Source organism: Salmo salar, chromosome 11, assembly GCF_965601325.2.
Source record: "Salmo salar chromosome 11, fSalSal1, whole genome shotgun sequence".
In the NCBI taxonomy this organism is placed as follows: Eukaryota; Metazoa; Chordata; class Actinopteri; order Salmoniformes; family Salmonidae; genus Salmo; species Salmo salar.
The window spans coordinates 106,073,374-106,085,537 of NC_138301.1; the positions used below are offsets into that span (position 1 = coordinate 106,073,374).

Sequence of the window (12,164 nt, forward strand, 5' to 3'; positions counted from 1 at the left end):
CTGCAACACTGTCTACAGTTACATCAAACTACAGCCCCACCTGAATCTTCATTAGAAATATCCAAAGTTGTGTCTGAAACGTGAACCGGAGTTACAAAAGAGGCATTAATATCAACCATTCCAGTAACTACATAGATAATCCCCACTGGAATATCAGCTACAACAGAAAGTGGAACAGCAACAACCTCACTTGGAAATGTATTGACAACTACAATCACATCCTCAATATCTGATCCCCCTATTATTGATGTTGGTTGTTATAACTTTTGTTATTTTTATCTTTAATAAATATCCTTGGAGAGGAAGCTATAATTTATGATATCTTGGTCACAGAATGAATTTTTGACTAAAAGGATCTCATGTACTTGACCATTGCAACCTCAATAGAGTGAACTTAAGAGATAGATTTTCCTTTTCCCGTGTTTATTCTTGCTATGTATAACATTTTCCATTTTTGTCATTTAGCTGACACTCTTATCCAGAGCGACGTACAGTAGTGAGTGCATACATTTTGATACCCACAACAGCGGCATTGCAAGCACCATGCTCTACCAACTGAGCCACACAGTACATAACTACTAATGGTAGAAAGGGGTCATACTCCAATATAACTTCATTGCATCTAGTGTCAATGGGTAGTTTCTGGGCACTGTGTCACAACGAATAACCAAGTGAGCCTTTCTTTTTATTATTGTATCATGTAATGATTGTAAGTAGACTGAAATACTGTACATTGTTTAATTTCATTTAGAGTAAAATATATTTGAATCTTGAGAGAAAGTGTGCTGAATTCTACTCTATATCATTCTTTTCTAAATTATGAAAGTTTGGCATAAATTACTCCAGTATAATAAGATGTTACTTCATTAGTACATTAACATTCTCATAAACATGGATGATGTTGACCATGGGCATACAGTTGAAGTCGGAAGTTTAAATACACTTAGGTTGGGGTCATTAAAAGTCATTTTTCAACCACTCCACGCATTTCTAGTTAACAAACTATAGTTTTGGCAAGTCGGTTAGGACATCTACTTTGTGCATGACACAAGTAATTTTTCCAACAATTGTTTACAGACAGATTATTTCACTTATAATACACTGTATCACAATTCCCACATACACTAAGTTGACTGTGCCTTTAAACAGCTTGGAAAATTCCAGAAAATGATGTCATGGCTTTAGAAGCTTCTGATAGGCTAATTGACATAATTTGAGTCAATTGGAGGTGTACCTGTGGATGTATTTCAAGGCCTACCTTCAAACTCAGTGCCTCTTTGCTTGACATCATGGGAAAATCAAAAGAAATCAGCCAAGACCTCAGAAAAAATATTGTAGATCTCCACAAGTCTGGTTCATCCTTGGGAGCAATTTCCAAACGCCTGAACGTACCACGTTCATCTGTACAAACAATAGCACGCAAGTATAAACACCATGGGACCACACAGCCATCATACCGCTCAGGAAGGAGACGCGTTCTGTCTCCTAGAGACGAACGTACTTTGGTGCGAAAAGTGCAAATCAATCCCAGAACGACAACAAATGACCTTTGGAAGATGCTGGAGGAAACAGGTACAAAGTATCTATATCCACAGTAAAACAAGTCCTATATCGATATAACCTGAAAGGCCGCTCAGCAAGGAAGAAGCCACTGCTTCAAAACCGCCAGAAAAAAGGCAGACTACGGTTTGCAACTGCACATGGGGACAAAGATCGTACTTTTTGGAGAAATGTCCTCTGGTCTGATGAAACGAAAATAGAACTGTTTGGCCATAATGACCATTGTTATGTTTGGAGGAAAAAGGGGGAGGCTTGCAAGCCTAAGAACACCATCCCAACCATGAAGCATGGGGGTGGCAGCATCATGTTGTGAGGGTGCTTTGCTGCAGGAGGGACTGGTGCACTTCACAAAATAGATGGCATCATGAGGAAGGAAAATTATGACCCCAGGCATACTTCCAAAGTTGTGCTAAAATGGCTTAAGGACAACAAAGTCAAGGTATTGGAGTGGCCATCACAAAGCCCTTACCTCAATCCTATAGAAAATATGTGGGTAGTTCTGAAAAAGTGTGTGTGAGCAAGGAGGCCTACAAACCTGCCTCAGTTACACCAGCTCTGTCAGGAGGAATGGGCCAAAATTCACCCAACTTATTGTGGGAAGCTTGTGGAAGGCTACCCGAAACGTTTGACCCAAGTTAAACAATTTAAAGGCAATGCTATCAAATACTAATTGAGTGTATGTAAGCTTCTGACCCACTGGGAATGTGATGAAATAAATAAAAGCTGAAATAAATCACTCTCTCTACTATTATTCTGACATTTCACATTCTTAAAATAAAGTGGTGATCCTAACTGACCTAAGACAGGGAATTTTTACTAGGATTACATGTCAGGAATTGTGAATAACTGAGTTTAAATGTATTTGGCTAAGGTGTATGTAAAGTTCCGACTTCAACTGTACAAACATAAATACATACAAACTACAGACAGGGAGAGCAGGGACCCTGAACTCTGACTGGCACATTCTGAAGTGTCCATTTCTTCTCACAGTTTGTATGTGGATCACAGTAGAGTTTACCCTCAGCCAGTCACTTTGAAGAACTTTGAAGGCTTCTTTCTTCTCCATTGATCATTACAGAGGCAGAAAAAAAACTCCTTTCTTCCAGTGGTGGAAAAATTACCCAATTGTCTTACTTGAGTAAAAGTAAAGTTACCTGAATAGAAAATGACTCAAGTAAAAGTCACCCAATAAAATATTACTTGAGTCAAAGTCTAAAAGTATTTGGTTTCAAAAGTAAATCTAATATCTAAAATATACTTAAGTATCAAAAGTACAAGTATAAATAACTTCAAATTCCTTATATTAAGCAAACCAGACGGCACCTATTTTTATATAATATATATATTTTTTTACGGATAGCCAAAACTCAGACATAATTTACAAATGAAGCATGTGTATTTAGTGAGTCTGTCAGATCAGAGGCAGTGGGGGTCATCCTGGGATGTTCTCTTGATAAGTGTGTGAATTGGACCATTTTCCTGTCCTGCTAAGCATTCAACAATGTAACCAGAACTTTTGGGTGTCAGGGAAAGTGTATGGAGTAAAAAGTTCATTATATTCTTTAGGAATGTAGTGAAGTAAAAGTTGTGAAAAATAAATAGTAAATAGTAAAGTACAGATACCCCCAAAAAACTACTTCAGTAGTACTTTAAAGTATTTTACACCACTGCTTTCTTCACTAGTTGAATACATCTGTCAGATATTCCCTGTTTGATGATATATTCTGTATCAGAGTTTCACAGTCAGAGATCTTAATAGAGAGAGAATTTCACACCAATCAATGAATATTTAAAACTGATTATATTTTAATTATAATTTCTTTGCCAGAAGATCTTATCTTAATCGTCTCACTAAGTGTACATTTAATATGTTATTCATTTATGAAGCAACCTGTTCTGTATTGTGTTAGTCTCTGTTGATTTCCTTCTCATGGACAGAACATGATATGGACGGGAAAGACCTCTAATCCCAAAGAAAGAACAAACCTGCTTTATAAAAATACACTCACAAACACATATTTGGGTGGTTGACTTCTGCTGTTAATTTATTTTTCCGCTCAAAGGCCTCTTTCATTCCTTACAATGCATAGACAAACAAACTGACATTTTGTTAAGAGAAGTCACTAAACATGCCATTCCATTTACTTTGGGGTCGATTTACTACCATACTCCTGAGGATTCCCTCTGAATCCACCAGTTAGGTCTGAATACGACCTCTTATCCCTTTAGTCAGCTTCAATGTGCACATGTCAAAAATCTAAAAGGTGTTTAATGGCTTTACAATGAAGTATAATCTCTTTCCAAAACATCCCACAAAACAGATGATTACAGGAGCATGATAGGCACTGAGCTAACAGTCAACAAAGTAATCTCCACTTTACATACTGTACAAAACTGGACAATGGAGGAGGACAGAGGATGATAAAAAATGTAGGATAATGGCCTGCTACTCATACAGGCATTCAGACATACAGGAAGAGAGTGGGAGGAAGGGAGAAACCTCCTCAAACTGCAGGAGAGCTTAAGATTCATGAATGTATAAGATCAATGCAACAAGGAAACAACTCAACAACTAAACAAAACACAAGTTTAACAGTCAATGGACGCAAACATATAAAAAAATAATAATAATTACAAAAATACATACAAAATTAACGAATATGTTACCTTCGTCTGTATTTTTCCCCCAAATCATTAGCTAAACTAGGGATGAGGGAAAAATAGTTGTTCAGAGCCAAACTGAAGGCCTATGGTGCATCTCATTTCAGTGAAGGAGGAGCCAACAACAGCAACACAGTTTGTACATTTCAAATGAGCCCTTTGAAGACACCACAACGTTTTCGAGGGACACTTCAAGGAGAGACAGGCACACACTGAATACTGAACTTATAAGACAGAGGGGTTACATGTGCGTATTTGTGTATGACAGAGATAAAGCTGTTATAGAGCCCTGGAATGGATATGTTGGGCCTTGGAGCCTGGTACACACATGTTGGGCCTTCGTGCAGGGACAAAGCCATTTTTGCAGTAGCACTTGAACGAGCCTATGCTGTTGACACAGCGTGCATTCTTGCATGGATTAACTCGGACCCCTGGTTCAGCACACTCATCAATATCTGAAAAGAGAGAGAGAGAGAGGGAGAAGGTTTGAAACAAAACAGAGAGCTCGCCATCTCTGCCTGCACATCTATTTACATATGAAATCAACAACCAGATGTTCCTTTAAATTCTAAATTAGATTTCAGGCATTGACGGTCAAAACACTTGAACAAAGGACAACAGCTACAAATTATGCAGAGACACTTCTGTTCACAGAATTCATAAGCATCCAATTGACAAGACAGGTAGAAAATGTGGGTTGTTAACATACCTGTGCAGCGGGTGCGGGAGTGGTCCAGTCTAAAGCCTGTGTTACAGTCACACATAGTGCTCAAGTAGGAACGCACACAACGGCCATTGGCACAACTACACTCATCTGAGTCCTCTTCTGAACTGTCGCCTTCTGAGCCAAAACAGAAAGAGCGAGCGCGAGAGAGAGAGAGAGAAAGAGAGAGACAGGAGAGAGGGAGAGAAAATATTATTCAAGTGGTGTGATGGTTGAGTTTGTGCTCTGAGGTGATTTTATAAGCAAATTCAGAGAATAATAAAATATATTACAGGCATTACCAGTACCTGGGTTGTAGTTGGCGAAAGCTGCCAGGAAATCTCCCTCACCATCAGACTCTGTCTCCAAGTGCATGTCACACAGCCGGTTAAAGATCACTGAACGAGAGGAAGAATTAAGATCAACTTAATTAAGTTATTAGTATTAGACTATTTATGCTGATACGGGCTAAAACTGTAATGACCAGCAGACTAGACACTAAAAACCTGTAAAATAATGACTGAGTGCTGGTGCCCACCTGAGTTTCTTTGGGGGCAGGTCCTACACTCAGGGCCCCAGCCACGGCCATAGTGACAGCAGCACTCAGAGTAGGTGAACACCAGGCCATTTCTGGGGTGGCTGCAGATCAGATCCTCATCCACCTGCAGGAAACACACGTCCTTATGGGCCGCTGTGCGGTCTGAGGTAGGGAGAGAAAGAAAGAGAGAGAGAGAGCGAGAGAGCAAGAGAGAGAGAGAGAAAGAGGAATATTAAGGATTATTCCATCAAATCAAAAAGCCAATCTTTGCTTCTACATTATAGAGCAGGCCAGATCTTGCCACTTATAATGACCTCTGTGATTAACCAAGTCATTACTCAGCATGTTAATAGCTGGCAGGTAGATATGAATAAGTGATGAGGCCTAGCTTGAGGTGGTAGGGCTCAGTGCAATACCAGACCCCTCCTCTGCACATTCATTTACAGTCACACATCACACACAAGGATGGCGCCATAAAAACCACACAGACACAATAAAGTAAAAGCTGGATTGTCAATGCAAACTTGAGAGAATTTACAACAAGAATATGCAAAGAAAGTAACACAATCGGAAGAGTAATGTCACAACATCGTATCCAAGTGTTACAGCATCACATGTATCGCAACAGTCAACGGTTTGGTTAAAAGGAGAAACAATGCTTTGGAGAAAAGGTGCAGAAAATGCCACAAGCAATATCCCTTTTACTCTCCCATGTGACTTATACTACCCCATTTGACTTATACTCTCTCACTGTGTCTCAGACGCACAAGCACATGCACACAATGAAGGATGAAGTAATGAAGTGTTTTCCTGTGACTATGCAAGCTTAGCGGGGCAACCACATAAACGGAAACTGAGAAATGTGCAACAGGATCACACTGGACCTCTAGAACTGAGATCACATTGACCATCTCAAGTCTCATGATATCCCTCACTAAACTGAGTGTGTTTCTATAGAAACAAGCAAGAGGGGGGGTGCTGAGCCTGTGCATGGAGTCAGTATTGGGGAACGGGGGCTCAAAGGGGGAGGAGTTAAAAAGAGTAGCAGGAGTGGCAGGTGTACAGGTAAGCCAAAACTCAGGTGAGCTGAGCACTGATTGGTCAGGCTCAGGTGAGTTGAGAGCTGATTGGTTATACCCACCGTCATAGACGCACTGTTTGAGCGCGGCGCTGAAGGTGAGGGGCTGGGTACATATACAGTGAAAGGAGCCGGGTGTGTTCACACACCTCCCATTCTTACAGTACGAGGGGTCCTGGCACTCATTGATATCTGCAAGGGGCACCACAGACACCACAGACATGGGTTACACAACCTACGGACGGAGGGACAGACACCAGCCTGGGGCCAGCTCTTAATGTGATGTGACGTTGAACAGGCCTGCTGGCAGATCACTATGTTACACTGCTTCCTGAGAGCACGCACCAATGTGTTTGGGTGTCTATTGATGGGGTTGAGGATCCTCACAATCAGCACGGCCCTGTAGTGGCTATAGTATAGGACCACGGTTGTGTTTGAATTTCTCTCTCATCTATCTACAGTATGTCAGGAGTTGACAAACTTTTTGGATCCAGTGACCCATTTTGTGATAGCAAATTCGTCAGGGACCCCCCACAAAAGCAGAACACAACTCGGACTTTGGAGTGCGTTAAAAATAGCATACACAGAGTTTTACTGTGACAGCTGCAGTGCATGGCCGGACTAACCAAGTCTCAGGCCCTGGGAAATAACATTTTAAAGGCCCCACTCTTTGCATCGGAGATAATATTTTAAAGCTAATTTCCAACTCTTCACATTTCCACATGGGGCAGACAGACAATTTTGCCGTTTTAAAGCTTAAATGACAGTGCATTTATGTTCAAAACAACATTTTTAGGGAATACAAGAAGTATTTAAAAACTGGATTTAAAAAACTGGATCATTGATGGAGTACTGTGGATCCCTGTGAGCCTCCCAGGCCCTGTTGTGCATCCAAGGGTATATTATAGATACAAAATATTAGTTTCTATTGCACTTTCTAAACTTCTGCCACAGACCCCTTGGGCAAATCAGCTAAAAAACATTATATTTATTAAAAATAAAAATAAAAAAAAATGTCTGTGGACGCCCTGCAGTACCTCTGCGAACCCCAGGTGTCCAGTTGGTGAACCACTTATCTATGTGACAGATATGAGGTTATGTGAATGCAAGAGCGTGTGAGGCTGGAGGGGCAGGCCTGGCTGATTAGTAGTGTTAGACTGGAACTAACATTAAAAAAACATTCTCTCATTCATCCTCCCTCGCCGATACACAGAGATTCACCACTGAGAACCAACCCACTGTGAACTACACTACCCAGCCCCTCTCACACCACCACCTCCAAATCATCCATCCTGAGATTCCTGAGCCCACCTCCTCCCCTCTTAGTCTCCTCTCCTCCACTCACCAGCCTGCTCCTCTAAGGTCACACAGCTGTTGCGGTCAGTGGCCAGGATCCAGGGGGGAGAGCAGATGCAGTAGTAGGACCCAGGGGTGTCCACACAGTGGCCACTCTTACAGTTCAATGGATCCTGGCACTCATCCACACCTGCAGCAACAAAAAACACTGCTGACTTAACACACATCCTCCTCTCTGGCCTGGCCTGTACTGTGCCTCCCTGTGTGTGTGGATACAGCATGTACAGTAGAGGGCCTCTAGCCAGACCTCACCTGCCACAGTGGGAATGACACACTTCTTACTGGAAGCATCTGGGGTCCAGGGAGAATTACAGGTGCAGTAGAAGGAGCCTCTGGTGTTCTTACACTGACCGTTGGTACACAGAGACTCATCGTGGCACTCATTCACATCTGAGGAGACATTAACATACAGGATCTGTGACTAAATGGGATCATCTGATGTGTATTAATTAAGCAATAAGGTCTGAGGGGGTGTGGTATACGGCGAATATACAGCAGCTAAGGCACAACGCAATGTGGAGTGCCTGGATATAGCTCTTAGCCGTGGTATATTGGCTATATAACACAAACTCCTGAAGTCCCTTATTGCTATTATAAACTGGTAACCAATGTAATTAGAGCAGTAAAAATAAATGTTGTGTCATACCAGTGGTATACAGTTTCATATACCACGGCTGTCAGCCAATCAGCATTCAAGGCTCGAACCACCCAGTTTATAATGTGTAATAATACATCGGTATGTTTTGGTGCAGGCCTGAGTGAGGTGGGGCTCAGTGGTTACCAATGCACTCCAGTAGGTTGCTGTCGTAGTAGAAGCCCTGTTGGCAGTAACATTCATAGCCAGGCTGTGTGTTCATACAGCGGCCCTCCTTACAGATCTCATTGGAGAAGAGCACACACTCATCGATATCTGTACACAGAGAGACAGGAGCAACGATCAACACAAACAAACTCCTGAAAACAAATCCTGCCATGTAAATGAATGCTGTAAATCTGACAACAGTAAACCTACCGTGGTTGGGCTGAGGTTGTGTAGCTACTCACCAATATGGACAGACAGGCCGTACCCAGTTACTCCCTCCTCCTGGTAGAAACCTCGACCCACTGGACACAGGGAATGGAACTCAGCTGGTTGGAGGAAAAACAACTACATAAATAAAACACGCTCAAAACACGGAACATAACAAAAGTAAAGCGCGTAAATGAACACCACAATAACATAAAACAATTACCCACAAAACGATCGCCGAACGCCGCCCGAACAAGGAGAGGAGCCGACTTCGGTGGAAGTCGTGACAGACATTGAACAGTGCAATTAACTGAACAGATACCCAGCCCACTTGATGGCTCATAGGCTTGGTAAACTATTGTGTGTGTGTGTATGTATATATTTATTTATATTCATGCATTTATATATTCTTTATTTATATATTCTTAATTCCATTTCTTTACTTTAGATTTGTGTGTATTGTGTGTATTGTTGTGAAATTGTTAGATATTACTTGTTAGATATTACTGCACTCTTGGAGCTAGAAACACAAGCATTTCGCTATACCGGCAATAACATCTGCTAAACATGTGTATGTGACCAGTACTTTTTATTTGATTTGATGTTGTTGGGCCTGAGGTACGTACATGAGTGGTAGACGGGACATGGGTAGATCTCACAGTGGTCCCCCCAGCCCACGCCGATGGAGCAGCAGCACTCCTGCTTGGTGACGTTGGTGGCCAGGACACTGTCACAGAACACTGTGTCATCCAGGTTCAGGTAACACTCCTTCTTATCCTCCATGTCCACCTCAATCTCTGGATGGAGAGGGAAGACAGGAAATAGATTGGTGTGTGTGTGTTTGTGCATGCAGAATACAGCTATATAGAGAGATGGCTGAGAGGAGATCAGTAATCTTACCCTCACAGCTGTGCTTGTCCTCAGACAGGATGAAGCCGTCTTTGCACACACACACATAGGAGCCCTGTCTGTTCTCACACACACCATGAGGCTGGCACAGACCCCTGTCTGTCGCACACTCATCTATGTCTGGGTGGGTGGGTGGAAGGGAGAGAGATAGATAGAGAGAGAGAGAGAGAGAGAGAGAGAGAGAGAGAGAGAGAGAGAGAGAGAGAGAGAGAGAGAGAAAAGGAGAATGTGTTACTATCATCATGACTTCCATTAAAGGCCCAGTGCAGTCAAAAACATAATTTTTCTGTGTTTTATATATATTTTCACAATAGTAGGTTCGAATAATACTGTGAAATTGTGAAAATTATGATAATGCCCTTTTAGTGTAAGAGCTGTTTGAAAAGACTGCATGAAATATCAGCCTGTTTTGGTGGGAGGGACTTTTGGCATTCCATGGTGACATCACCATGCAGTAAATTAGTTAATAGACCAATATGAAAGTGATGTCCAAAACCTCTCTGCTAATAACAGCTAAATGCCAGTTTTCCCCTCCCCACTTAAACCACTCTCAAAATTATTGCTTGAGAAATTGCTCTCAAGAAGCTAATTTGGTTTATTTTTTAACATTTTAATTTAAAACAATCACAGTAAGGTACTTAATTGTTACCCAGAAATGATTTGATATTGAAATAAAAACGACTGCATTGGACCTTTAAGCTTGACTTATGACACTTTCAAATAATTACAGAGCTCCACTGCCAAGTTGGTTGACAATATACATTTTATTTCCCTGAAATGCCAAACTCATAGAGAGGGTGGAGACAGACTGACCTTGGCACCGCCTCCCTCCGACAAGCATGTAGCCCTTCTGACATTCACAGCGGTAGGAGCCCATGCTGTTGATACAGCGCCCCCTCTGGCAGTTAGAGGGACGCTCACATTCATTTATATCTGAGGGAGGAAAAGACCACAACCAAACGGCAACTGTGTGTTTGATCACCAGCTCTATACAGTGGACATGTTACTCATACTTCACTAGTAGTGTAAAAACATTGTTAACATGTCCATGAAGCTATAGTGATGTGATTACTAGGAAGTAGTTCCTGCCTTCACAATGGCTGCCCTCCTGAGTGCGCTGGTATCCTGGGTAGCACTGGCACTGGAATGAGCCTTCTGTGTTGACACAGCGCCCGTTGGCACACAGTCTTTCATCCTCACACTCGTCAATGTCTGGAGGGGAGAGAAGGAGACACATGCAGTCTGTCAATAAAACCTGTACAGCCATTGGTTTTCTTTGTTCAATATTATGAAGAAATACTGGTAAACACTATACCACTGCAAGTCTGCAAGCATGTAATGGTGTGTGTGTAGAACTAAGAGATATTCTATTCAATGTTAATGAGTACACTGACCTCTGCAGCCTTTGCTGTCTGCAGCAGAGAGGAAGCCTTCATTACAGAGACAGCGGTAGGTTCCTGGCAGGTTCTCACAGCGCCCGTTGGGACACACCCCACGCTTCTGGCACTCATTGACATCTAGTGGAAAGGTAGAGGGGTTGCAGGCAATGATTTACACTGAGAATACAACACATTGATGTGTCTCGTTAAATCCACTTAAATCAATATAGCTGAAGGGGAGGAGACAGGTAAAAAAAATATTTTTAAGTCTTGATACAATTGAGACATGGACTGTGTATGTGTGCCATTCAGAGGGTGAATGGGCAAGACAAAAGATTTAAGTGCCTTTGAACAGGGTATGGTAGTAGGTGCCAGGCGCACCGGTTTGTGTCAAGAACTGCAACGCTGCTGGCTTTTTCACGCTCAACAGTTTCCTGTGTGTATCAAGAATGATCCACCACCAAAAGGACATCAGACAACTTAACACAACTGTGAGAATCCTTGGAGTCAACATGGGCCAACATCCCTGTGAAATGCTTTTGACATCTTGTTGAGTCCATGCACTGACGAATTGAGGCTGTTCTGAGGGCAAAAGGGGGGGATGAAACTCAATATTAGGAAGGTGTTTCTAATGCTTGGTATACTTATTGTATATAAACCCTAGATTATTGATGCTATGTACTCATCATTGAGAGACTTTGAAGCCATCGGTCATCCATATTGACACTCCGCAGGGGAGCAGTCCTCCACAGGAATTCATGGAATTCTACAGTATTTCAATTACCGTAATTTCCGGACTATTGAGCGCACCTGAATATAAGCCGCACCCACTGAATTAAATTTTTTTTTTTATTTTGAACATAAATAAGCCGCACATGTCTATAAGCCGCAGGTGCCTACCGGTACATTGAAACAAATTAACTTTACACAGGCTTTAACGAAACACGGCTTGTAACAAAAATAAATAGGCT

At 41.9% G+C, this 12,164-nt stretch overlaps 1 protein-coding gene across 4 annotated transcripts in view; it reads right to left on the reverse strand.

Annotated features, from left to right (window-relative positions):
- Positions 1-3,578: 3,578 nt before the first annotated feature.
- LOC106563447 (latent-transforming growth factor beta-binding protein 3) overlaps positions 3,579-12,164 on the reverse strand; it is a 46,887-nt gene continuing 38,301 nt past the window's right edge. For 2 of the 4 annotated variants that reach the window (XM_014129032.3, XM_014129029.3), the window contains 14 exons: positions 11,209-11,331; positions 10,904-11,026; positions 10,628-10,747; positions 9,806-9,934; positions 9,532-9,702; positions 8,941-9,024; positions 8,678-8,806; positions 8,149-8,286; positions 7,886-8,026; positions 6,604-6,732; positions 5,463-5,624; positions 5,233-5,322; positions 4,931-5,062; positions 3,579-4,676 (listed from right to left, as the gene is read on the reverse strand). In XM_014129032.3, coding sequence (XP_013984507.2) covers positions 4,501-4,676; positions 4,931-5,062; positions 5,233-5,322; positions 5,463-5,624; positions 6,604-6,732; positions 7,886-8,026; positions 8,149-8,286; positions 8,678-8,806; positions 8,941-9,024; positions 9,532-9,702; positions 9,806-9,934; positions 10,628-10,747; positions 10,904-11,026; positions 11,209-11,331 — 1,847 coding nt within the window. In that variant the 3' untranslated portion in view covers positions 3,579-4,500. The remainder of the gene's footprint in view (positions 4,677-4,930; positions 5,063-5,232; positions 5,323-5,462; positions 5,625-6,603; positions 6,733-7,885; positions 8,027-8,148; positions 8,287-8,677; positions 8,807-8,940; positions 9,025-9,531; positions 9,703-9,805; positions 9,935-10,627; positions 10,748-10,903; positions 11,027-11,208; positions 11,332-12,164) is intronic. The other 2 variants (XM_014129031.3, XM_014129033.3) reach the window with 2 other exon arrangements.